This window comes from Gavia stellata, chromosome 2, assembly GCF_030936135.1.
Source record: "Gavia stellata isolate bGavSte3 chromosome 2, bGavSte3.hap2, whole genome shotgun sequence".
Taxonomy (NCBI): domain Eukaryota; kingdom Metazoa; phylum Chordata; class Aves; order Gaviiformes; family Gaviidae; genus Gavia; species Gavia stellata.
In genome coordinates, this window is record NC_082595.1 from 22,005,309 (window position 1) to 22,033,096 (window position 27,788).

Consider the following 27,788-nt stretch of genomic DNA (forward strand, 5'->3'; position numbering starts at 1 on the left):
ATCTTTGGGAAGTTTCACACACTGACGTAGATACGACATTTTAGAGATTCGCCCCTAAATGAGATGCATGGTAAAGAACATATTTGGACAAAGTCATGCTCAGAACACAACACGAGCTGTCTTCAAATGGACAATTTATGTTTTACAATTCTTTAAAAAATAGTAGATTTTGAGCAGATCTGGAGTTCTGCACTGTTTTTATTTGATTCCTGGTTCTTTTTCCTCCCCCCCATCCTTTTTTTGGGGGGGTGGGGGGGCTGTGCAGGCAGGGGAAGGGAGGATGGGCAAAAAGCATAATAGTACTACTTCTGTGTTGACTGGAGTGAAGGCATGATTCCCAGCATTTGGCAAGTGACCAGTGAAAGTAGCTCAGAAACTATTGTTAGTCTACAGAGACTGCTAGAGTTGGGTTTTTTTTCTCATCCAGAAGATGTAGCCAGCTGATAGCTGGGGGTGGGGGAGGGATACATTTGTGTTAATCAAGCCTTTGGATGTAAGGGAAACTGTGAACAAAGAGAATTCATCACTTTCTGTGACTGAGTGGTTTTTTTATATTTCTTCCTCTTTCTTTAAAACATGAGCATCTTGCAGTCTCCATTGGACAAGATCTTGGGCAATCTGATCTAGAAGAACTGCTGCTTTGAAAAAGGGGGTTGGACTAGATGACCTCCAGCAGTCCCTTTCAGTCATAATTATTCTACTTTTGTGTATTTATCCTCACAGCATTCCCAGAAGTAGGAAAATGGTGGGATTTGTGTTTCCACAGATGTGGGGAAAATGAGGCATAGAAAAGATATGGAAAGAAACTGGGCTGTCTGAAGTTAGCTGTAGATTGATATTACACGCCTAAACCCAATAGCACCCTTCTTTCAGTCCTACAGAGGCTTAAAGTCTACATGTGTTATTGAAATTCCTTCTAATAAAGTTCCCATGTGTCTAAAGTCAGGTTATGTGTTACTTGACCAATATACGCAGATCCTGTTTTAAGATATTTAACAATCTGGATGTGTTCAATATGGTAAATACCATGTATCACATGCGATGTAGGGCAGAACTTAAATAGCTGAATCATCATTCCTGAATTGACAGCAACATTTTAAGTGTTGGCTTGTATGACTTCTGTTACGATACACTTCAGTAGTATTGATGAATGAATTTGGTGATAAAATACTGAATGGCACACATCACTTGTTACCTGAATTGCAGTTTATCTTGGTGTCTCCTTTGTCTCCTAGCCATATACATACCCATATTGGGAAAGCTAAAGAGGTTATCTATGACACTTGTTGGAATTAACTTCAGAAATTATATTGTGCCTTTTTTTTTTTTTAGGATGTATGACAGTCTTACCCACTATCCTGTTTCTGATTACAAGAGTATTGAAAGAAACAGCAGTAAAATCAGCAGATAATCAGGTCCCACCTCCAGTCAGTGCAGCCCTTCAAGGGATAAAAACTATTGTTACTCTTCCAACAGTCAAGACTGATGAAACTCAGAAACAATGGACGGGTCTTATCCGCAGCACTCTGGCATCTATCTTGGAATACTCTCAACCTGGTAAGTGGTTTCCCAGTGCAGGAGAGTTAGAGAACTGGGTTTTCCTGTAATGAAAAGGCAAGTATTGTATCTGCCTATAATTTAATAGGCTTCACATCTGAGGGTTGGTGATAGAAAGTGGAGACGAATTGCTTCCCATTTCAATTTTACAAGAAGACCTGAGTGCACACAGCATAACTAATTAGAGTTACTTAATAGGTGTGTGGAAGACAAGCACAGCATTGGCTTTAAGAAAATAGAGTTACATCTCAGGAGTTCCTATCCCAGATTTGTCCTTGTTGGTCTGTTTTCTTTGACAATATTGATCATAACCTCCTGTTAGAAATTTTGCCTTTTGCAATTCATCTTGCAGCCGCCCCTCTCTCAGGTTCTTTCCAAAGGGTGTTTTTCTGTACTAGTTCAGACTTTCCTCTTCCATTTTGAATCCCATTAGGATGTGATTATTTCATGCTTTAGATTTTCCTCAGGCTGACCTTACCAGTCTTCATCGTTTCAACTAGTGACTTGTTTCTGGAACTTGGAAAACTACCTTCTGATATCGATCAGTCTTTCTGACATCTGCTGAATGTCTCACAAGTAAAACCTAAAGGAGGTCCAAGCTGAATTCACTTTACTTCCTGGACTATGCCTCAATTTCCGTGACTACTGGCAACTCTAGACATGTTGGCAAGGCCTGAGCAAACTATCATTTCCACTGTTCCTTTTCCTCTTTCCACAAAATACCTGCTAGTTTAAAGGAAAGGAGATTTTAGTTGCCAAAACAGTCTTTGTAGAGGAACTGATCTCTTTACTGAAACTGTAATTGTTCAGTACTGTACATGGACTCGACACCTGAATTAAACCGCAAGGAAAATGGCAATCAGTGTATCTTTTTAAGCATTTGCTGACACAATTTATATGGTCTTAATGACAGTGAGTGTTAAAGTGAATGAGTGTGAAGACAGCAAGGGATAATTGTGGCAAGGTTCACATTGGAGTAGAATATTCACAATACTGTTACAAGCTTTCAGTGGTCAGAAAAAAAATCCTACCCCTGCCAAAACAAAAAAATCTGTTACCCACCAGCAGGATGTCTACTGTGTCTCTAGAGAACTGCAGACTAGTTCTCTTGGTTCCCATTCGTACTTCACCTTGCCCTTTGAAAAGCAAAAAAAGATGTACAGTCTCAGCTGTGTAGTTAGCAAGAGAGCACAAAAAATTGTCATTTGCATAATGGTAGTTCAGCCAAAAACCATCCCATTACACCCCCAAGGAGCCACTTATAGAGACTGAAGAGAGGCTTGAATGGAGTTACTCATGTGAGAGAGGGAGCAAGTAGGTAATTGCAAATGATCCTGAAAATGTCTGAAGGGGAAGGATCAGTAGATTTGTGTTAACCAAGTCAAACTTCTAATTTGATTTGTCACATCAGCTCCTGTCTTCCAGCCTTTTGTGACTGTAAAGATTTCCCAGTCCCTCTTTCCAGAAACATTACTGGCTTTAGGCTTTTTTTGCAGACTTCAGAAATCTTTCTCGGTTTCTTGCAAGAGTGTATGTTTTTCTTTACAACCTTTTGTGGAGTGGGACACATCACACACACAAGAATCTAAGCAAGGTCTACTGCATACGATTTCAAGTCCCGTAATTCAGTAAAATTTAAACAAATTTAAAATATAAAAAAGTAAAAAAAATTGTCACTTAAAATGCTTGGAGTAGTTTTTTGCAGTGAGGTTTCACATCATGGCTAAGCCAATCGAGTGACTAGCTGACATCTGTAAAGGCCAGTCATGCTGTTTGTCTTTTTGCTGACTATGTATCTGCTGTTTCTTTGTGCCTCTCAAGAGAGAGCAGAACCAATCTGGCCAACAAAACCAGCAGAACAGTAGTTTCTATATATATTATAATAATTACATATAAATATAATTTTTTTCCTGTTGATGTAAATTCATGAATGAGATCTGTGAAGACAGAGCTTGTGCAAGGAAAAAAATGACGACAATGGCAAATACAGACTGTTTGAAAAGAAGGAAAGGTTAAGGTAGGACTGTTCTTACTGGTGACAGGTAGCTGTCAGGTCAGCTAGTCTGTTACGTGAAACCTCATGTTGAGTAAAAGTTGTTGGTTGTTGCCATGCTGGATATCAGTTTCTTACTCTGCTGTGTGAGCTGAAGAGAGGGGGGGAAAAAAAAAGTGAAGTATATTTTTTAATGAGGAAAAGATCTAAAAAATAAATTTTCCTCTTTGGTTTACACGTTGAAAACAAAAAATATTACTTGGTCAGAGAAAGTGTGGGTGATGGCTTTTTTCCTTGATATTTAAATTTCAGAAAGTTTGACTTACTTTATTAAAACAACTGTTAGAATAGAGTTGCCCAACTTTTTGTCAGTCACAGTCAATAATGATAAGTGATTCTGTAATAAGTAGATGCATATATGTATGCAGCTGCAAGTAATTTCAAGCAAATTTATTTCCTCTTTGTGAGTTTATCTGTGTTCACTGGCTTTTACTAAATAAATCTAAACCCTCTTAGGTGTAAGCTAACAGCATGTTTGTTTTTGTTTTTCAGAAGCCTCTAAGCCTGTTCTTGATGAAGTAAGCATACTTACAGCTATTGCTCTCTTCCTTTGGTCGGCAAGCACTGAAATAATTGGAGTGCAGTCTTTACAAAATGGATGTATGAACAGATTTAAAAGTGCATTAAATTCCTGTGATCCTTGGGTAAGATCATGTTATAGGAATGTGAATGATACATAGCTGAGAAAAACTAATTGTGGTATATTAACCGTATTTCCTGAATGCTTTGTGATGCCTTTACTTCAGAGGCAGATACTGCTTGTCAAAATAACCAGAATCTTCAACAGTGCATTATAGAAACTCTTTAGTGAGCAAAACAACCCAAACTAAGTGCTTCTTGATAATGTGTGTTTATGGCCTTGTGCCAGGTTCTTGACTTGCAGCTTTTTAAAAGGAAAAAAATCTTTGATATGTGAAATTTTAGCAAATGAAAAGGTTAGTTACCAGAGAGTGGTGACATTTCTACATTAATGCTGATCTTTTATGATGCAACTAAACCACTTTTTCTGTACATAAAACTACAGCCCATGTTTCTGATGAATTTCATATTTATTTGTGCAAAACCTGTGCTTATTTTACATGTTCATACAAAACTCAGTTTTAGTGTAAAAATGTAATTTTGTGGTCACCATGAGAACATCTACAGATTGTGAATCATCTGTCTCCTGATTTCACTTCTGCCCTTTGGTTTGTCTTTATGAATTATCTTCTAAATTATTTTCTCACTAAACAGGGAAACTAAAAAGTTGTGGACTGACTTTGTTCAAGCAGGCTAATGCACGGTATAGTTAAGCTTAACTGTTCCAGCCATGTGTACATCAGTTTGTTTTGAGTGGGTGTACAAATCTACAGGTGGGAGCTAAAGAGAAAAATCTATAGTGTTTCCACAAGCGAGTGCTGCAGAGATTCCTGAGAAGAAAAACACACAGAAAATGCTGATGTGTTTAGGCTCACAGTGAGGTATTTAAAATCCTGTTTAGACTGATAATTCTTCTCTGCAGCAGAGCTGGCATTTTCCAGTATGGACGTAAAATTCAGTTGGTTCTGAAGCCTGACTTTGGGTGGAAAGCTACTTAAAATTTTAGTGTGTGAATGGAAATGTCAGTTGTATCAAGCAGAAACTTTTATGTCATACTCTTTCAGCTCTGTATAAACACAGGATTAGTGAGAGAAGTACATCTTCGCCCGCCACCCTGCTGGAAAGCTGTCAGTGAGCTGGATCTTAGTACTGTTTTTGTAGTTCACAGAGAATGCATTGACAGCAGTTAGTCTGTGTCCGCTCTTCTCACTGATGCATAGAACATGTACTCTGTAATACTTGTTGAGTGTTTGTTCTAGTTTTCTAAATATAAACCACTCATTGTTGGGGTCGGTAACTACACACCTGTTTGTAGTAAAAGCATTACACTGATTGTACTAAAAGCACTGAACCGATCATGGAAAAAACTCTTCTAAAGAAATACTGTTGCCTCATAAGAAATACAGGAGTATTTGTGAAACTGTTACCACCTGCAAAAGTCTGAAAGGTTAGATGTCATGTATAGTAATAATCAGAAGGCTGGTGAGCTGAATTTCATTTTGCCCCAACAAGGGAACTCAGTTGAGAGACACTTGTCTCTCAGTGCTAATGGGTAAGTCTTACGGGAGTGTGCCTTACACGCTTTGAAGCCCTGATTTTTACCTCACAGGAGTTTTTGTAGACTTCTGTGAATGCAGAATAGTTAAAATATTTATATTGTATATGTGGAATAAAAGAAACTTGAGTGAAATTCGGCTGTCAGATGCAGTCGTAAAACTCTTATTTGAATTATACATGCATGTAAGAAGAGACTTTTACTCCTTATTTCAAATAATCTTAACAGCTAATAAGGAGTAAACTTTAAAGAATGTAGACAGAAAGAGAAGGGAATTATTTGGAGTGGTATGGAGATATAGAGGAATTATTTGTTGAAACAGGTCAAAGATGACGCTGAGTAAGGCATTAAGGAGAAAATGTTCTTCCATGGAGCTCTGTTAGAAAGCACAAATAGTATTAGAAGACGTGTTATTACTTCAGGCCTTAAAAATTTAATTGATAGAAAACTTGCAGCCACATACTAGTGAATTAACAGTGACCTGAGCTGCATAACTTGTATTTTCTTACTATTAGTTTTGATTATCTATCATTTTCATTCAATAGTTTTATTTATACATCTATGTTTGCAGTCATCCTCGGATCTCCTCACAGATCATTGTGTTCAATAGTACTTACTCTAGAATGTTTCTGTTCAGCATGTGCTCAATAACTCATCCTGTTCAGACTTGAGTGCAGTTTGAAAGTATGTGCAATGTTTTATCCTCGTATCTGTTGTGGAGCTTTACCTTTTCAAAACTTCTGGGTTATTTGTGTGGGATTTTGGAGGAAGATCTTTGTACATCCAAACAAAATGCATTCATAAGTACACAAGATCATCAGTGAGTCATTTTCCCAAACCTTGACTTTAATGATCCCTGCTTTCCAGAGAGAAGCGGGGGGAAGAAAATAGAAGGAAGACAAAGAGAGGGTTCTGTGGTGCAGCTCACTGTATGGCTACATGTATACTCTCCTATGCTACTACCAGCACAAGATGGAGAATGAGAAGGAAGGAAGGAGAGGCCTGCTGCTTTTGGCTACAGCCTTGGCTCATGTTAGAGCAATAAGATCACTTTAATTTGATCTGAGTAATTTTTATGGACTGTTTTACCCTTCTGAGATTGGAATAGCATTTCATGATTTTGCAGATACATTTACTATTAGTGCTGGTAGTTCTGAGACTTAAAGATGTAGTTCTCTGTGGACCTGTGTGACTGACTTGTATGACATTAACTATTCCTTTATTTTCTCTGAGTTCATATGGTTACTAGTAATTAGTACCTGCATGTTCTTTCTAACTGGCCTTTTATTGAAAACTGGGCTAGTATTATTTTAGCAGATGGGCTGTGTTGCTGCTTTCCTCTTATTCAGTATGTTTCCTTCCCCTTTAGTAGTCTTTTTTTTTTTTTTTTTTTTTTTGTATCACGTGTATCTCACATGCATAGATAACAAAGTTTATTAGAATTCCCTGAGTTAACAAATAACTTTCAGGGCAATGTACTTATCTTGATTTGATTAGGTTCAAGCCAAGTGTTACCAGCTTCTGCTTTCTGTGTTCCAACACACCAATCGTGCCCTGTCAACTCCATATATTCATTCATTGGCCCCTATCATGGTTGAGAAGTTGAAAGCTGTGGAAAGGTGCCGCCCGAACAACAATCTGGAGCTGTTAGCAGTCCAGGAAGGAATTAAAGTCCTTGAAACATTGGTTGCCCTTGGTGAGGAGCAGAATAGTAAGTATTTAGTTTTTCTAGAGAAATGTGTAATGCTAAAATAGAATACTGAACATGAGAAATCTTGCAGTTAGGAACTAGATGGCATAGTCACAAATTAAGCATGTCTATACAACATGCTTTTGTGATTCCAGTGTTAGAACTTTTGTGTACACGGACTCGTATAGCACATACAGTATGATAATCTGTAGCCTTTGCATTTCTAGTGATTGCAGGAAAAAAAATTCTAAACATGAACTGCAGTAGTGAGTGATGTTTTCTTCTGTTGAAAATGAGTAGTTCCCACTGTTTAAATTTACTTTTTCCCAATGTTAACTTTATTTTAGCAGACTCATCACTTTTATCAGGTTGCTTCTACCAGCTCAACAAAGTTTATCTAAAAAGCCCAAGAAATTGAATTGTACTGGTCAGAATATCTTGATTGTAGATGGGGACTCCTGTTTGCTTCAGTACATAGAATACAGTATTTATAGTTTATCTTTAAGTTCAGTTATTCTCTTAACTGAAACAATGCATTTTCTAAAGACTTACTCAGCAGACATTTGGTTTTAAATGCTGATAAACTTCCTTGTAAAAATATTACTGGGGTTTTTGTGTGTTCCCACCCCCCCAACATACTCTCTGTTGGTATTTCTCTTCATTGATGATAAAACACTAAATCTACTTTTTCTTGAGCCCCATTCTGCTTCTGGCACAGCTCTTTGAAACACATGTAAAATGAGAGAGAAACTGAAGTGAATGAGGAAACAAAATGTGATTTTTGCTAATGTTAGCTGGAGACAATCACCCCATGAGTATGAATTTAGTCAAAACCTTTAGGGGAAAATCGTTAATACTCTAACCTACAAAATTTTAGATAAATGAGTTACCAAGGAGGTTTAAGTTCTTTGAGCTTCAGATTTACAATTAACATATTACATATTTCAAAGGCATACTTGTATCCTTGCTAGATACAAAAATTAGCCCTATTGCTTAAGTTCAGCTGCTTTTTTGTTCTAAAGACAAACCCTTTTGATTCCTGTGCCATTTTGGGCTGTGGCCTCATTAGGTCATGCTAGCCCAAGTATAGCTGCGGTGCTAGTTTTCAGGTTGCGATCTTCCAGAATGGAGTAATATAACAGATGAATGTCCCTGACTTTTTCGTGAACACTTACATACTAATAGCGGTTCTGTTGTGCTCCCTGGGGAGGCTGATAGTCAGATTCAATTGAAAAGTGTTTCTGTCTGCTTGAAAAGTGTTTTGAAATCCTTTAATATGGTAGGCACTCTTCATCTTACGATCTCTTATCAGTGATCTGCAATCAGATGGTGCAAATGCATCTCTAAAGAACTGTCAGGAGCAAAATAACTGTGATGAACAATAATAGAAGTCTGAAACAATCCTGGTAAGAAAGATTTGAGTGACCAAAGGACAGGAAACTATCTACGTTTCAGTTGTTTTTTATTTGGTAATTTTTTAATTACAGTGTTTATTGTCAATTCTGAAAACAAAATTACCCTTATCAGTCTAGTAACTGATAAAATTAATTTTCTTTTGTTTTATTCTCTGATATGGTTATTACATTTTATTTTTCTTTCACTTTTAGGAGTCCAGTTGCTTGCCCTTCTCGTTCCCACTCTGATCTCCTATTTACTGAATGAAAATGCCTTTGCTTCTGCATCTACAACATCTAAGGATCTTCATGAATTTGCACTTCAGAATCTAATGCACATTGGACCACTTTACCCACTTGCTTTCAAGACAGTAATGGGAGCTGCTCCTGAATTAAAAACACGTCTAGAAACTGCAGTCCGAGCAAGTCAGGCCAGCAAAGCAAAAGCAGCTGCTAGGCAACCACCACCCACAGTACATTCCACCCCAACAATTAAACTGAAAACTAGCTTTTTTTGAATTACTTTTATTATTTTTGGACCATTAAGTAGTCAGAAGCATTACATTATCCCTGATATGTTACTGCATATATGTAATTTTGTGAAATTTGTATGTGAAAGGCTATCTAATGGAGCTTTGTGTAGTTACTTGAAATCCATGCATTACAAGGGAAGTGGTGTTACTTGTATTTCTATAGATTTTTAGGACATTAAATGTGATCATATTTATGAATTTGTGTTATAAATTATCCAGCAAAAAAACCTATTCTCTATCTGACTAAATAGTTCTTTTTAAAAGCTACCCCAAACTTCTGAGTGGTTTTTGAAGTCTAGTGATTGTTATCCTACCATTGTGCCAACACGCTAACTCGGTGGGGATGGAGGGAAGAGGGAAACTGTTATGCAGTACTTAACATGTACCATGGGGTACAAGTGTAGAAGTATGCACTTTTTCCTTTTAAAAACAAGGTAGGGAAGGGGATTGTCAGACTGTGTAGATGATTTCAGCTTGCATGAAAAAAAAGAAGAATTGAAAATTTTCAGCCTTTCTCAAGGTGAACAATCAAGCATGCTATCTTAATGAGTTGTCCTTATTTATGTGATGTGTATTTCTTTCAGATCAGTTTCCATGCTTGAAAATTAATAAAGGATGCAAAGAATCTAATCCCCTATCTCTTCTAAGATAAACTTTAACGAATCCATTTGAAATTGAGTTTGTAAAGAGAACTGCCTGCTACCTGCATTTTTGTAGGTGTAGATTTTGGCCCCTGTAAGGTGCTGTGTGTTAGCAGCCTTCCTATTCTGCCAGACACTGGCTGAATATGATGATTCAGTGCTCTGCTCTGCTCTTTGTCCAGATTTCTAGGTATTTAACCTTCCTGCAAGATTTTAGTGTCATTTGATATATCTTATCTGCAGTCCTTGATAGAGCCAAATCACTTGAGCGCTTTGCACCTGTAGTGACTAAGGGAGCAGAACACAAGTGAGAGACAGGCTCCTCCAGTTTTTCCTTCACCTACCAGGCTTTTCTTTTTTGAAAAGCACATGGCTCCCCTCGTATCTGAGTGAGTCTGATCTGCAGATTTTGGAGCTTAGAGCTCAAGTGCTGTGCTAACGTTACAGCGCAGAGCCAGTGACTCCCGATGTCTGTCTGCTGCCAGACCTCACCCTTCCTATTGGCAGAAGTCCAGAACCATGTATTTTCTTGTGTATAGAAGACTGACTTACATGAATTTTTTGACACTGCTGTTGAATTTATGGGCTTCTATAGGGATCTTTCTATATGTCTTGCTTTATAGAGAGAAGCCACCTAACTAGAAGCCTTGGCTAGGCCCATTGAGTTTCATCTCTGATGTTTTTCTGGATACTCTGTAAAAACTGCATATTTCAGAAGCTTCTACTTCAACCCAAATATAACAAAGGGATAGTAAATAGAATTGAATATGATTAATAGTTGGTTGAAATATTTGTAGATGATTATTTTTGCATAGTCACTTACCTCTAGTTTCTCTTTTCCGGTAAGACCTTATATAACCCTTTGACTACCTATGCAAAGTGGAGGACAAGACAATGCTCTTTTGTCCTATTGTATTTAGTGTGTGCAAAATATTTAACATAAAATTAGAAAAGCTTTTATTTCACAGTGACTATTTTAGTACTAAAGTGAGGACACAACAAGTGGTGCAGACTTTAATCTTTCAAATATTTTTTTCATAAACACGTTAACTTCCAAGTCTTGTTCCATTGTCCTACAGGAGTAAAGATACATGCAGAAGTGAAAACAATATGCCGTACATGAGGAGGAAAGTAATTTCACTCCTTTTTTCATCTTCATATGTGTAGTGGGAGTTAAATTGATTAAAATATATCATTTTCTAGTAAGTGTTTCCAGCATTACAAAGCTAGAACAAAGAAGTTCTGAACCTGTTTGACATTTGAGAGAAAGTATTAAGGAAACGATTTCAGTCCAAAATTGATCACAAAAACTTAGCGAGTAAAACTAAGAAAGTAACTTTGCAACCTGTTTTAGCCCCCCCATCATCTAGTAATTAATGACTTTGATGTTTGTTGGAAACTTTTTGTCTATAATCAGGTTTTATTTACCTTAAATTGTACCTCAGTACTTTTATGTTTTGGTTAGACTCTGGTTTACAACATGTCTGAAAACTCAGAAGGGAGGGGAGGCAGGTGTAGGAATCAAGTGTAACTAAGAAGTCAGTAGAAAAACAAAAAAATTAGTGGAAGGGAAAAAGGGAAAATGGCACTAGATAGATGTAGAGGGATAGAGAAGGGAGAGGTTTTTCTTTGTATACTGTGTGACTGTATGCAACATGCGCAACTTCCATTTGTATACATCCTTCCCCAGTTTAGTCCTCGTCTGCTTCTTTGCTTGCTCCTGATACTAAAGGTATAACCATGTGGTTTTACAGAATATTTTGGCATCAAATTTCATTTGATTAAAAAAAACTGAAATAACCTGAAATGCCCGTAGTGCTTATTGTTCATTGTCACCCTCCTTTTCATCTTTTTCTTTGTCAGTGGCCTTTTTCATGAAGCTCGTTTGCTCCGTTTCCCCTTCACGTCCTTCCTCTCTCGCTGCTGTTTCCTTCCTTTCTGGGTGAGCCTTGTTGTTCTACCCTTGCTGGTAGGTTCCCCACTGAGGTCCCCCAGAGCGTGCTCCCTCTTCTGTGCTTTCGCTCCTGTTCCCCTCTGCTCTCTGACGTGCTCTATAAGCTTCCTTAGTTGTCTTTTCCTCTTTAAGAGAGGTCGTCCACCAGCCACAGCCCTAATCTCTGAGGGCAGGGTTACGAAGCAGGCGAGTACAGTTTTGGAACAGCCAGAAGCAAACAGGAAGCGCTGCTTTGAGTATGCAGCGAGGCGATCCTGGTGTGCCCAGGGCATGGTGAGGGGCGCCGGGGCCCCTCCTCAGCACCTGCGGCGGCCCTGCTGCAGCAGCCTTGGTGACCACGCGCCATCTTTCAGACACACCTGGGGTCGAGCGGAGGCAAAGGGCTGCTGCTAGCGCTTAGCCCCGCTCTCAAGCCTGTTGGTAGAGGCGTGTTTGTCTGTCTTAAGCAAGCCTTTGGTGTTAGTATGTACGTAGCACGGAAAGCAAGCCTAACTTTTTGTCTTCGTATGTCCTGGGGAGAAGTGGGAGAGAGCAGTGCTGCTGACAGCTTGTGCCTTCAGCCCAGGGCTTTGCCGTCAGTCTCAAGTATTTTGTTTTCCCTTTCCTTGTGGAAGAGGCAGTAATTCCTGAAAAATGCTGGTTTGCTCTGTGATTCATCATTCATTTATAGTATTTGGTGCTTTGACACTAAGCACTGCTCAGAACTGGGCCGAAACAGAAAAGCCGGGGGTGAGAGGGCAGGGCTTGACCAAAGTTTGTGGAACTGCTGTGAGACACCTGCGCTTTTTAGGATGCCAGGGTGGGCCGCGAGTGTGCCAAAGCCACCTAAGTCCTGCTCTGAGGTAGAGATTACGATTAATCTGTACTCCCGCTGCTGCTCAGAGCTGCCCTGCCCTGCCTGCCACGGTTTTGCGGGGCGGGAGCCGGGGCGACTCCCCGCGGCCGCCCTCACCCCCGCCCAGCCGGCTGGGCTCGGGGATGCGTTGCCAGCTGCCGCCTGCCGCGGCTTGCTGGTCTCTGCCCCAGGATGGCAGGTCATGGGGATGAGGCTCGCGCGCTGTAACGTCGTTCCTCGAAATAAGGCAGCGCGGAGGAGAAAAAGGCGATTTCCCCCTCGTCCCGCCTCTCCTTCCCGCCCCGCCACGCAGCGGAACTACATTTCCCAGAATGCCGCGAGAGGGGCCGCGGCGAATCGCTCTCTGGAATAGTCCCCGCCGGGCCGCCGTAGCAGCCGGCGGGGGCGGCTGTCAGGCGGTGACGGCGGGCGGGACGCGCCCAGGTTGTTGCTGCTGCCGGGACGCGCCTGGGTGCGGGCGGCGGCTCGCGGAGGAGGGAGCGGCGGCGGCGGCGGGGAGCGCGGCAGACCCGACACAGCCCGGCCATGGACGAGCAAGCGGGGCCCGGCGTTTTCTTCAGCAACAATAACAATAATAACGCCCTGCTTTTGCCGCCGCCGGCGGGCGGGCCGGGACTGGAGCCGGGCGAGGCGGCGGCAGCAGCAGCCGCTGCGGCGGCAGCAGGAGGAGGCGGCGGCGGAGGGGTTTCAGCCTCCGGAGCTGCCGCACCGGTGTCGGCGTCCCGGGCTCAGTACAGCGTACCGGGCATCCTGCATTTCCTGCAGCACGAGTGGGGCCGCTTCGAGGCGGAGCGCGCCGAGTGGGAGGCGGAGCGGGCGGAGCTGCAGGTAATACCCGCGACCTCCCCCCCCCCCCCCCGCCCCGGCGGCCGCTCCCCTCCGGCTGCGCAGGGCCGGGCGACCCAGGCCCTGCGCAGCCGGAGGGGAGCGGCTGCCCTAACCGCTGCCCCGGCTTCCCCCTTGTCCCTTTCCCCGTGAGGGAGCGGCTGCCCGGCTCCACGGCGGGCCAGTTCCCTCCCCCTCAGAGGGCGGCTGCCCCCCGCCGCCGCCGGGCCGAGGGGCGTGACATGGCGGCCGGCCCTGAGGGGAGCGGCCCCTGCCCGCCGCGCGGCTCTCGCCGCCTCTCCGGAGTTTTCCGGGTGCCCCTCCAGGGCCGGCCGCCTGAACTTGTCACTAGTTTCATAACCCACTGTTAAAAATTGCCTCCGGCGAGTTGCGCGCCCTGCTTCTGCCGCTGCCCCTCCGCAGCGGGCGGCTCCCCCCGCCTCCGGCCCTCGGCCCCCTGGCCAGGCCTGTGGGACCGGCTGCAACTCCTTTGGTATTACGGGACACGCAATGTAGTGTTTTCAGTTGAAAAGCGGTGGGGTTGATAACGCTCATTAATGCATTAAAAGACTGATAGTGATCTTGTGGTTAAAGAACTTGTGAACTGCTGGCCTAGAGGCATTACTGTCACATACTTCAGTGATGGGCACGTCGCATTAGCGCTAATAACAGTCGATAATGCAACCTTCGTTGTTGTTCCTCTTTGGTTTTGTTTACAAGAACATCTCTGTTGTAAACCTTAACGCTGTCCACATTACCAGCAGCCCACTGTATGGTTCTCAGTTGGCCGTGTTTGAGACTGAAAGTGTCCACTTGGCTTCCTTTTTATGTCTCCTTTCTTTGTCTCTTGCTTTCTGTCCATCTCTTTTCTTTCTGTGTCTGTCCTTGCAAGTACTATGGTTGTCAAGAGAGTCTTGAGCCTGTTTAGCAATGCGAACCACTTCTCTGTTTTGTTGGTTTTTTTTTTAATTAGTAGGGAACTCAGCTTTTTAATTGTATTTTCTATGATAACATCAAACAACCGCTCTGAGAAGAATGGCAGATGTGACATTCTTTGCTGAGGGTTCCCATGTAGGAACTTAAAGGAAGTGGTCATGAGGGCAAAAGAGTAATTTTTATTTTAACTTCAATGAGTCAATGAAAAATTCGTTAGTAACAGAATCATGTTTCTATTCACTGCATCCAGTAAATACTATGTAGAAGGTAACTAGCTTAGCTATGTGTAAGATGAACATCATATGTCATGTATCCAGCGGAGTCTCATAAGTATCTTGACATTTTTTCATAGCTGATATAGGTCTCAAAAATTGTTTTGGAGAAAAAAATCTGGTTTCCAGTGTGTTAATACTAATAACGCTTTGCATATTTATAGTGCCTTTCAACAGAGGCTAGCATGCCGTTTCTTCTCCTCCCCAAGTATCCCTCAAAAGCTTGGTAAGTGTTATGGATGAGACAGGAGGAAAGAAGTAGAGTGTTTAAACTATTTGCGGAAGTCGTATGATCAGTGGCAGAACTGGGAATATAACCTGATTACAAGCTGTTTGCTTGAACGCCTTTGGCTCTTGCCAAAATATCTCAATAAAGTTATAATTAGCTGTGGCTGGCATTGCCACGAGCTGTAACAGCATTTTATCTGCTGCGGAGTCATGTTCAGAAAGGTGCAAAATTCTTGGCTGCCTCTATAGACATGAAGGCATTATGTTTGCTGTGACCATTTGCAGTTGAATGTTCTTTGATCCGTGTGAGAGGTTTGTGTTAGGGGTTCAGCAACTACAGGATGTCTTTTAGAAATTGTACATGTACAGCTGAAGGATGAGCAGCGTTAATTAAAAACAGGTTCCATGCTCCTTCTGAAGCCTTTTGTTGGCCTGTATATTTGGAAATGTTTAACAAAATAATGGAAACTTGAGGTCGGACAGTTTCTCTCTCTTGAGATAGAGATGCAGTGCTCCTGATTGTACTTTACTAGTCTTCTATCCAATGTAAATTTCAGTGTTAGATTATCTGCTCTTTTGGGAGGCTGTGTGGCAGAGGACCTCTTTTGTATGGTCTCCTTAGTATCCTATAAATTTTTTCTGCAATTCATCTTGTTTCTTAGAGGTAGACTTTTTTTTATCTCCAGTTTCTTACCTGCCATGATATTTAAATACTTCAGATACTTTTTGCCACAGTATTACCGTCCTTGGCTTCTGTTCTGTAGTTGTTGGTTAGTTAAGCTATACCCTTTCTCCAAAAAACACCTTGCAAATCAGTCCCACTGAGATTTCCTATTTTCCTTTTCTTCCCCTCTGGGCTTCTTTTTATTTTCTCTTTTTCTTTTCCTTGTAATTAATTGTGTGGAACTGAATGTGATATTCAGGTAGAGTACCTTTCTGTTGCGTTATGTGATGCTTGTTTGGGTGACACACGGCCAAGTTTATAACAAATGTGAATTGGCAGGCTGGGCAGCTTACTCTCTGTTCTTAATTACTGGTCTAGTACTGCCTTTCCAAGGTTTTCCTCCCTATCAAGTACCTATATTTTGCTTTCCCTGGCAAATATTCATGCTTACTCTGATTCTTCTAATTATTTTTCTTGAACGTTTTGAAATTATTGTTGCCTCTGTTATATAATCTTACCTATTCAGGGTGAAAGAGGACTTCAATATCTGTATCTATGCAAGTATCATTAACAAGCTGTGTATTTCAAATAAGAATGAAAACAGATTCATACAGGGTTCCCTTAGATGCTTATCTGCTAATTACATATTTCACTTTTAATGCTTGCTGTCTATTTACAGTACTTTGACATCTGCAGATTGAAAAATTATCCTAAGAATAAACTTTCATGATGCCTTGTGGAGTAATTCACTAGAATAAATACTAACATTAGTAATTCTTATTTTTGTATCCACAAACTGTGTTTTAGGCCTTTATCATTTATTTTCATATCTTTTCAGAAATGACTAGTTTTCCTTTTCTTAGGTTCTTCTAGCAGCTGCTTGGGAGAGTTGACAAGAAGGGGTTTCCTGTTCTGCAAAAGTTTTGAACTCCAGTTTCTTTTCATCCTGCATTTTTCTGGACTGTGTTTCTGAGGCATTTCAGAGTTGTCATTATGTATTGGACAAGCCCATCCCAAAATAGCCTGCCTATGCAGGGCACTGAAATTCATGTCTTTGCTTGAGGCAAGCAGGGTTTGAACTGCTTCCCATATTGGTGTCTTGCCTTAACCATACGTCTTCTGACTGGTTGGGGGTGATTCTCTGTTGCGGATGTTATTTCCCTTTTAATTAGCCATCTGCCACCCCTGGGAGAGAGCGATGGGGGCTCTGCCCCCGTGGCTGGGACTCCCACAGAGCCAAGTGCTGCCGATGCAAGGCCTTGTCCCAGCAACCGACAAAGCTGTTGAGCTCTGCTGCTTCAGGGCTGGATGAGCTTGGAAGACGCTTGTGTGTGTATGGCTTTTGTTTAGACTATAAATTTTGTCTTCGCAAGTAATGCATATGTTGCTGTGGAAAGTTTTGCGTCTGACAAACATTTTTCTGGCAAAAATGCTGATTTGCAGACTTTCGCATTTCTCCCTCTTTCACAAATGTTCTAAATTGCAACTAACTGCTATGCTGTATGTAACTGCATGTATAGACACCTCATATCCTGCAAAGGAATTTTCTAGCTCTTGTCCTCTTCACTACTGAAGTGTTCATTTCTTCTAACTGATAACTGTTTCTTTAGAGTAGTAGACTGCTTTGGAGTAGTGGGACCTGATAGGGTTACATTAAAATTATTTTTCCTGGGTAAACTTTCCTTCGAAAAGGTTTGTAAGGAAATTACGGAGAACAGGTGGATACAATGTGCTTGTCTTTCCACAACCTTGCTAAAAATATTTCTTGTAAGACAGTGCCAAATTAAAAAAAAACAAAACACCCAAATGGTAGGGAAAGAGTTAATGAAATGAGATAAAATGTGGTTAAATGATAGCAAACAACTGTAATAGAAGGAATGTGATGGAAATAATAGATAAGCACTTGAGGTCGGTTATGGAAGTCAGATTTAGCAATGTTAGCTCTCTGGGGGGGGGGGGGTCACGGATGGTGATCTTCCCCTTTGCTGCTGCTTTTCTGAGACAAGAGGCAGGCGATGAAACCAGGCACGTTGTGTGGTAAGATTGTGTCCTTGGAGATTGTCAAGTTAAAGTAATGTGGAGAAGGGGCAAATCAGACAGATGGCTGAGGCTATTTATAGTGTGGTTTAGGACATTGGTTACTTGATTCAGAAATAGTTGATATTTACAGTTTGGCTTTTAGATAATGGTCCTCTTATTGGATTAAGTTTCTAGTTAAAAATCATTCTGATGGCTGGATAATCTGAAAATATTTTTCAGATAAAAAGTAATGAGCAGTGAGTTGATGGAATCAGTTATTTAGTTAATGGAAAACTCCTAAAGATTTGGTTTGGCCAATAAAATGGAAGATAAAATACAGTTTGAAGAAGTTTTGTGTAAGATTTTCCAATATGATGATGTGGGTCTAATCTCTGAGATTCTCTGTGAAAGATGAATTGGCAAAAGTGCTGTAGAAGTCTTCGATAAAATATTTTTTCTCATAAGGCAGATATTACAAAGAAAACAGTGATTAATGTTAAATTACTCTCCACCCAGAAGGACAATATTTTCAACTTTATTGTTTTAAATATGTCAGATAAATCAAAAGATGGAAGAAAATAAGCCACGGTCACAATACTGAGGTGTGTTTAGTTGGGAAAGATGATGCTAAATGGGTCTTAGTGACTACCAGATATTCTTTCTTTTGCTAAGTTTTTTTTTTTTTAAGCAAACTTTCTAGTTGCCAAATTCATGTGAAGCAAAGAAGAGAAGCTTCTGTACTCTTCTTTCCTGTTTGTTTATGTGCATGTTTGCCAGCTAATCCCAGTATACTCATTGATAAGCTGTCATGGCTTGTTTTATTTAAGCCATGAGGACTAGTGGGAGTAAATGTTCAGTGATGAAAGAGCTGCATTGTAGAAATTTGTAGCTTTTGTAGAGAAGTAGAATGTAAATACAAACTGATGAGACTGGTTCTTTGCAGGTCTGTACCTGTTTTTTTGTAGTTTGATTTTTTTTTTTCTTTTTTAAATTGTGTAAGTGGTCCAAACGTTTCCCAGCATCAGATTTTCCCATTCTTCTCAAATCTGTTAAACTTGTAATTTAGTTTAAGTGTACTGAAAATGTGTTTCTTACATGGGCCAAATTCTTTCAGGAAAGTGCTGCTGTAAATATTGAGGTGGCATGAACAGGGAGAGGGTTTTGCAATGTTATATTGTCTCCAAGTGCTCTTAGAAGCTTAGAAACACTTTTCACAGAAAGTTACACTTTAAAAAAGAAGAGGATTTTCTGATTTTCATGATTTGCTATAGAGTTGTTGAATTGAGCAAAAATGGAATAAGTTGTTCTGTTCTAGGTGGAAAACGTTGGTTTTCGATGTCAGGTTAGCATATGGTGAAACATCCCATGTGTCTTTACTAGTGCATGTTTATGATTTAAATCGGTATCTCTGTGTCCTACTGAAATTGTAGCCCTCCTTTTTCTCTTGAAGGTCTTGACTCATGTCAGTTTTATTGCAACAGGGGTAAGTAACTTTGCACTGTTTGAACAAGTTGCAGATATAACTCAGCCTTTATCAACGTTTAGTAGACACTGAAGCTTTATTTACTAATTCTAGAACAGGCTGTGTAAAATTCCCAAAGGAAGATCCCATGCCTCTCCAGAGACTTTTGGTTCATCTTAATTTAATGCTAAAAGAAGTAAGGCTGTACAAATGCCAAGCCTCAACTAAAATAGATATCTGTACACAGTTTTCTGAGATAATAGGTATTGGTCAGCAACCTACTCGCATACTTGGCTTGACAAGGCTGCCAGGGCTTGTCAAATCCTCCCTTCTAAATTCCTTAGCTGAAAAGTGGCAAAAACTGACTTAGAACATAACAATCCTTCATCTATTTCTGTTTTTAAATGCTGAGAAATGCTTGGATACTTGAAACAACTCTTCTGAATCACTTCAGAGTGCTCAGGATCCAAGCTTTGCAGACAATACACTAGAAATAAAAATATTCTGAAATATGAAAACAAAGGTTTACTTTATCATAGTGACCTGTTCTGTGTGGACCTGTAGATGGATTCATCTAGAAGATGTTCTTTTCCTAATTGAAAAGAGTTTGCTATATGCTAACTAATATTGAATATATTGAAAATAACCCAGTGACAAAGAAGTTAAATTTAAGATCGCAGTGTGGAAAGACTGCATTTTTTCTGCTCTTAGCCAGGAATATGTTTCTCTTTTGGGCAGTCAGATAGGGCAGGATTGCAAAAGCATCAGAACAAAGATGGCATACACGATATTCATATCCAAGCTTGTAAACAGGAGGTGAGAACAAAATCAGTTATTTTTGTATCTGTTTCACTTGATGCTCTATTGAGTTCAGGGTGGTGGTGCATGCTTGAATACAAGGAGTAGCAGCTCCTGGCTGTAGGAGCGAGAAATGGGAGTGTGCCGATTGCCTTTGCAAATGCTTGTGTGGTCAAGTCTGGTTCACTCCTCTTTTTGTTATCAAAACCAAATCTACATATCTCTTCCACATTTGTTCTCCCTTGTCTTGCTATACACCAAGTGATTCATTCAGCCTGTGAACTTCCATTGTCTCAGTTTAAATGTCGGACATAAGTCTATTTATCAGTCCTGGTGCTGACTGCTGTTGCTGCATTTCTGTCTTGTACAGCAAGTGGAAGGGAATTATATTTGAGCATTTGCAATTTGGACTCCAGCTCATAATAGGCAATTATTTTGTGACATGTCATTGTGGTGTTGTCTATAGAATTACATCACGTTTAAAACTTGCTCTTTTTGTCCTTACATCAGTCTACATGGAACATGCTTCTGGGACTCGGGAAAAAAAAAAAAAAGGTTAACACTGACCACTTCAGTAAGTGTACTACAAAAATGACTGGAGGATTAGAGAAAATTTTTGCTTATGAAGAATGATTAAATAAGCTGAATATACATTGCTTGGCTAACTCAGCAAGTATTTTGATGTTTGCAGTTGTTAGAATGAAAGGCAGCACTGAAGAGTGGATAAAAGAAAGACTGGCTATCTAAACAGAGATCTGCCTAGTAAAACACTTCAAACTGCAGAAAGCAGTTTTCCTGTTGGTTGGGATGCTTAAATTAGTAATCAAGGTATTGGCAGGAATAAATTACTAAATAATTTTTGATTCTGGATGATTTTTGATTCTGGATGATCTATTAGGAGTTTTGAATTCGCTGATAAGAAATTGTTTTTCAAATAATCTTTTCAAAGAGATGAAGAATGCAAGTAAATGGCTTTTTCAACCATCTTTTTTTACCATAAGCTAAATCTTTGATCTCTTTTGGATGTTTTTTTTTTCCTCAGGGCTTAGCTCTGATGCCAGTTTGAGGACATCTCTGAGAACTCCAGCAAAAATAATTTGCCAGTAGCAGATTGTGCTGTGTGTTAGTTCCACGAGGTGCTATCGTCCAGCGTGAGCGTGCAGGTGATAAATGGGATGAAGTGCTTCTGGGCAGGGTGAAGCTAAATACGCCTTGGTGCCTGCCACTCGTTTCAGGCTGTGGCCCCACTTCAGTTTTGTGTTATCTTAAATGGCTACAGACGCTTACAAAAGCTTCCTAGCCTCTGTTGGCACAGAGTGCTAGTAGGTGTGTGTGTTGCAATGTTAAGTATGGTGCCTGAAAAATTGTTTGCCAGTTGTACTAGACCACTGATATTTCCCTTCCCCCCTCCCCGTACCTGTTTTTTATCTCTTCTCCTCTCACTGTGTCCCTCCTGCTCCGGGCATACCTACACTTATTTACAATTATACCTAAATATGTAGCGCTTTCGTGACTCAACTGTAATCTAAAATACTGAGCACCCTGGCAGCCTGCAGAAGAATCCTTAGGGCAGATCTCGGTAGACTGGTTAGAACGGCCATTCGAGGCTGATTCATCTGCATATGTATTTGGTTATTTTAGTTATCTACATATTTTTTGCAATACTTTTCTTGCAGTTTTTTCCCTCCCTTGTTCTCTTTCTCTCAACCTGTGAAGACCTTGTTGTTGAATTACGGAAGCAGCCTATGCAGAATTGTGTGTCTTAGTAGCTCTTGCTTTGTCGAATGATGCCTGTTGACCTTCAAGTGCCCATAAATTTGAAGTGAGGTTTACTTTAAAATATTACAATATGTATTTTAAAGAAAAGAATGGAAAGGCTTTTTATAGTTCTTGAGTCTTAAATTAAAAGATGATTTTTTTTAATTCTTGAAATAGCTGTAAAATTCAGGAAGTGAGCAAAGTTGATACTAAACATGCATCATTTGTTTAGCAGCCATAGTATTGTTTCTTTTTAAACATTTTCTGTTAAAAGTAAATTTTTTTTAGTCTCTTGCTTTTCTGTAATATCAAAGTGTCAGCCTAAAAGAGTATGCAGATATAAGACACTTTTTAACATCCTTGTTGTTGTGGTTGCTGATTCCAGGAAGTGTAAATTTCAGTCTACTTTTTTAAACATTGATAAAATCCAGATTTGTTAAGATGCAATTTAATTATTTGGTTATATTGTTATGGCTGCTAAGCCTGTATTAGGAAGTCAACAGCATTTTAAAAATTGTTGTTTCTAACCCAGTGCTACCTAAAACATTGCCTCACCCTTTTATCTACTTCACAGTAATGTGACCTTAGGGTGTTTTGGGGAATTTCTTAAAACAACAATGTTGTTGCACATGAGATTTTTTTTTTTTAACATAAGAATGAATGTTATTTTTAAAATCTCTTGGTAAAGAAGTGGAATAGCTAAGGTAGCTACAGTGCTATTTATACTGAATGCACATGAAACGTCTAAGTTTTGTTGCAGTTGGTAATACTAAAAACTTCAATGAGATAAAGTGGAGGAAAAAATAATACTGGACTGTACAGCTGTAGCTGAAATAGACTGTTCCCGGCATCTCTCTTCCCAATAATTATCTGTTTTGGTGGTTGTTTTTTTTTTCCTTCTCACTCTCTTGATTTTAATTTCACAGTTGAGGTCTAATACAGTAACTTGTAGCACTTAGTCTGGAATAAACTTGAGGCAGATGCTGCCTTGATTCCTCACTGTGGAGCCATCCGGGCCGGTGCTTTATGGAGATGATGCGCCCCACCCATAAGGCAAGGAACAGTAGAGTTTTTGCGTGATCCCGTGATCCCCGTAGGCGTGCGAGAGGTTTGTGATGACTAGCTTACAACTTGATGCATTTTAACCTTATTAGCTAGAAGGTCAGTTGTCACAGAACCTGTTTGTTGGGCATATTTGTGAATTCTTGAAATTTTTGGCAAACCTTCCCAGGAGTGGCCAAAGCACAAGCATAGAACAGTGTTGCAGATCATTCAAAGCGGAAGAGATCCCCCTTTGCTCCCCTACGCCCTCAGGTAGCGCAGGCTTCAGGTTTGACTTGCGCTAAAGTTGCAACTGTGGGAAATGGCCTGTGCAGTCTCAATCTACTGGTAAAATTCTGTTGTTTACATTCAAATTATAAGAAAACTGTAGTTGTACAGCTGAATTACATTTTTCATCATGTTTAAATCCATACCTCTCACACTTTAAATGTTTGCACAGACATTTAGACCGGTATTGGCTAAATATTTTGGTCGGAAACCATGAACCTACAGTTATCACTGTTTTGTTCTACAGACTGAGGAAATACTGCTAGATGTCATCATTTGTCATTTTACATATTGAAACTCAGTGTATTCATTTATTCAGTTTTCTTTTATACTACAAATTGTTTCATTTATGGTATGAACACTTAGGTTCCTCAGCATATGTTCAGTTAATTGGCAAACATTATAAAGAATGAAATCAGCTTATGACATATGGACTGTTACAGTATTATTGTTAGTATAAAATTTCAGTTATTATTTTAGTGCTGTCCTTATGTAAGCTCAAATTTTATTTAAGAAAATCTTAATGATAATATTCAGGTTTATTTGTAATGCACATATGTAACTGATATTTTGTTGTCCACTGAGGCTGACTTAGTTGTAATTATCCGGTACTTATATAAATGAGGGATAAGGGTTGCTAACATCCTGTGGGAAAGAGAGGGAATATTCTCCTTTTCGTATATTATGAAAATGACCAAATGTAAGCATTCTTATTTTCAGAGCCAGAATTTCTCAAAAATGATGAGTATTGGACGTAAGGATGCGACTCAGAAGAAAAGCATGAACAAACTCTGCTAGAAACTGTGCAGCCTCCAAGGAGAGAACAAAATTATTCTCAAGCCCTCTGGTGCACTTGTCTGTTTCTTGATTTGCCTATAAAACTACCGATTTGTAAAGTATATTGTAACCTTGAAAGATCTTGGCAATAAGCTTCTGTAGGGCTGGAGAGATGGTTCTTGGGCCATGAATTCCACTCTGTTGTTGCTGCTTGCTTTTTGAGTAAGAAACACAAGGATTTCTTTCAAGTCCAGGAAAAAGAAAAGTTGTAAGACATCAGTGAGAGTGTTGGCATGCCACTGACAATAAAAGATGTCCAAAGAATTGATTAATATTTCTTCCAGTGCTCTTTCTTCCTGTGCAATATGTGTATAATGGATACAGCCTGCCAGTGGCCCTGAGGAGGGAGAGCACAATCCTTTTCCTTCATGTAGAATCATAAGATGTCAATGCTTCAGCTCCCCAGGTAGAGTTAGGAACATTATTTACTTTATGTGCTTAAGAAGCTTCTGGTAACAGTTTTGAATTTTGGTTCTCAAATGGTTAGTCAGACAAGTCACGGAGCCAGGTCTGCCCTGTATGGGAAGCGTAACTCTGCTCATTTTCACATAAAGGAGTTGTTGTATAATATTTCTTAATCAAATTAATTTATCTCTCTCTTTCTTACAAAAGCAAGCTGTCAAAACCATGGAGAAGTTGCATTTTTTCTTTGTTTAGGCTGCTACCAGCGGAAGATGACTTTAACCTCAATTGTTAGCATGGTTATGCTGGTTTGATCTTTGTAGTAGAGCAGTGCATGAGCCAGGCCATTACTGGCCCTCCTTTGCCAACCTTGCTGGATAAAAATGCTTCATTCCAGCCTGTTCAGTCAGTTTGTTCTTAGCTAGAAATTGCTTGCAGACAGCAGGTCACATCATAGATCACTTCAGCTTGTGTCCTGATGACATTGGATGATCTTTTTCATTCCAGCGAAATGCATATTGACATCATGTTCTACTATTTTTAATAGCGTGCTTTGATGTTCTCTCACTTTTTGGCTAGAAGGGCACTTGTTTATTTCTGCTGGGCCTGTTTGGAGGCAGGGAGAGAGAAATCACTGTCACTGTACACTAGTATATGCATTATAATCTGTGTGTCAGTACAGTTACTGCAAACTAAGTTGTATGTGCTTGTGGTGTTCCTCTCTGTCACTGAGAGAGATGGTGACCTTGTTGAATTGACATGCTTCTTGCACAGTTACATTCTTTAGGGTAGGAAATTGTGACTCCAAAGCCCCCATTTCTTTCTTTTGTGTCTTTCCCCTAAACCTGAGCATAAAACAAATGTTAGAATTCAACTGTAGTTTTTTGTTCATCCCAGTTTGAGTATTAAGTGAGGAGAAGCTTGATGCCAGAGCGACGGAGGCCTTTCCTTTGATGCAGCTGAGGTTTTTTTGGCAGTCACATATATTTCCCCCAAGTGAAGGTGAAGACTGACTTCATTTGGCAGCAGCCAGTATTTTTCACTCGTCATAAACTGGCTGCTCTAGTTGGTGACTAGTGGTTAAGGATTCTTCAGGTATCTGTCAAGCTGTTTACTGACTGTACTTGAGCAATGAAATTATGTCAGCTGGTATCATGTTTTGGAGCAGCTGCTATAGCTGGCCACCAGCAAATGGCCTTTTGGAGTAAGATTCATCTTGCCTGAGCTCCAAAATTCAAGCGAGTTAGTTGTGTGCATTCACTTTGTAGTTGGTGGAGAGAAAATGGCATTTACGGGCACTGTTTTTCTCACCTTCTGGTAAAAATCTGAAGTCAGGTAAGTTATTCCTTAGAAGTGTCCGTCTCCATTAACTAAAATATCTGGGGACTGCTTGCAAGGTTGTGGCAGGTGAGGAGAGGATACTCCTACTTTTTTTCTCCCTGGTTTTCCTTAGAGATTGGTACAGACGGCAGTGCCTACAGAAAACACTGCTTATAGAACTGCAATGGGCATTTTTATAAAGGAAAGGCTTACTGGTCTTCACATTCAACAGCTGATGGTATAGACCAGTTGCCTTTTATCCTGTTTGTGCTTCTCAAGAGATAGGTGAGATACTTGGAGGCTTAGCTGCAAAGGTGTCAGAAAGTTGCTGATCCTGAAAATGGCAGATGAGGCCGAGGCGTGAAGTGGTGACTGCCCGTAGGTGTTTTTGTCTGAAAGTGTATTAATGAGTTGAGAGCAGAAGAACCTGCCTCTTATAATGGACTTGATTTGAGTAGGTGGGTTCTGCCTTTATGATTGGGAATTATTATCTTGTATATATAATCATTTCCTGATCTCCTTCTATGACAAAGTGACTCACTTAGTGCATGAGGGAAAGGCTGTGGATATAATCTACCTAGACTTCAGTAAAGCCTCCAGAATTCTCCTGGAGAAACTGACTGCTCATGGCTTGGATGGGTGTACTCTTTGCTGGGTAAAAAACTGGCTGGATGGCCAGACCCAAGGGGTTGTGGTGAATGGAGTTAAGGCCAGTTGGCGGCCGGTCACAAGTGGTGTTCCCCAGGGCTCAGTATTGGGGCCAGTTTTGTTTAATATCTTTATCGATGACCTGGATGACGGGATCGAGTGCTCCCTCAGCAAGTCTGCAGACGACACCAAGTTGGGCGGGAGTGTTGATCTGCTCGAGGGTCGGAAGGCTCTGCAGAGGGATCGGGACAGGCTGGATCGATGGGCCCAGGCCAACTGCATGAGGTTCAACAAGGCCAAGTGCCGGGTCCTGCACTTTGGTCACAACAACCCGATGCAACGCTGCAGGCTTGGGGACGAGTGGCTGGAAAGCTGCCCTGCAGAAAAGGACCTGGGGGTGTTGATTGACAGCCGGCTGAATATGAGCCAGCAGTGTGCCCAGGTGGCCAAGGCGGCCAACAGCATCCTGGCTTGTATCAGAAATAGTGTGGCCAGCAGGAGTAGGGAGGTGATCGTGCCTTTGTACTTGGCGCTGGTGAGGCTGCACCTCGAATCCTGTGTTCAGTTTTGGGCCCCTCACTACAAGAAGGACATTGAGGTGCTGGAGTGTGTCCAGAGAAGGGCGATGAAGCTGGTGAGGGGTCTGGAGCACAAGTCTTATGAGGAACGGCTGAGGGGGAGCTGGGGTTGTTTAGCCTGGAGAAGAGGAGGCTGAGGGGAGACCTTATCGCTCTCTACAACTACCTGAAAGGGGGTTGCAGAGAGGTGGGTGTTGGTCTCTTCTCCCAAGTGACAAGTGATAGGACAAGACGAAGTGGTCTCAAGTTGCGGGAGGGGAGGTTTAGTCTAGATATTAGGGAAAACTTCTTCACTGAAAGGTTTGTCAGACACTGGAAGAGGCTGCCCAGGGAGGTGGTTGAGTCACCATCCCTGAAGGTATTTTAAAGATGTGTGGATGAGGTGCTTAGGGACATGGTTTAGTGGTGGACTTAGCAGTGTTAGGTTAATGGTTGGACTTGATGATCTCAAAGGTCTTTTCTAACCTAAATGATTCTATGATTTTCTATTTAAAGGAGATTTTTCACAGGCAACTAAATACTTACTCTCTGCTGGAAGCTGATAAAGGTCAGCTGTCTGTTTTCCATTTGACTTTTACTTACTTCTATACCATTTCTCTCCTCGTCTCCCTCACCAAAATACCTTCCCCTGTTTTCCATTTTTTTCCCTCTCAATTACAGTATTTCTGGAGACCTTTCTTTAACCTATTTTAGTAAATATTATAATTAACACTTGGCACTGTAATACTTCTTTTAGCTGAACATGCTGTACTTCAGTTCTTTGACTAGTATCATGTATCTAATATATCTGTAGAACAGTACCCTAATTATATACTACTTCAGTTAGTGAGCATAAATACTTTATCATCTTCTCATGCTTATTGTTGGTAAATGCTGTTATCTTCTGTAGGCTTTTGGTAT

General features: G+C 40.6%; 2 protein-coding genes across 5 annotated transcripts in view; both read left to right on the forward strand.

Moving 5' to 3' along the window:
- The window catches only part of HEATR5B (HEAT repeat containing 5B), a 57,626-nt gene extending 47,917 nt beyond the window's left edge, over positions 1–9,709 (forward strand). The window contains exons 33-37 of one of the 2 annotated variants that reach the window (XM_059827653.1): positions 1,333–1,557; positions 2,873–2,875; positions 4,103–4,254; positions 7,242–7,455; positions 9,042–9,709. In XM_059827653.1, coding sequence (XP_059683636.1) covers positions 1,333–1,557; positions 2,873–2,875; positions 4,103–4,254; positions 7,242–7,455; positions 9,042–9,346 — 899 coding nt within the window. In that variant the 3' untranslated portion in view covers positions 9,347–9,709. The remainder of the gene's footprint in view (positions 1–1,332; positions 1,558–2,872; positions 2,876–4,102; positions 4,255–7,241; positions 7,456–9,041) is intronic. The other variant, XM_059827644.1, reaches the window with a different exon arrangement.
- Positions 9,710–13,337: 3,628 nt separating this feature from the next.
- The window catches only part of STRN (striatin), a 67,737-nt gene continuing 53,286 nt past the window's right edge, over positions 13,338–27,788 (forward strand). For 2 of the 3 annotated variants that reach the window (XM_059835888.1, XM_059835889.1), the window contains exon 1: positions 13,601–13,640. Coding sequence is in view for 1 of the 3 variants with exons in the window: in XM_059835887.1 (XP_059691870.1) it covers positions 13,338–13,640 (303 nt within the window). In the remaining 2 variants the exon portion in view is untranslated. Of the gene's footprint in view, positions 13,641–27,788 lie in introns of all 3 variants that reach the window. The other variant, XM_059835887.1, reaches the window with a different exon arrangement.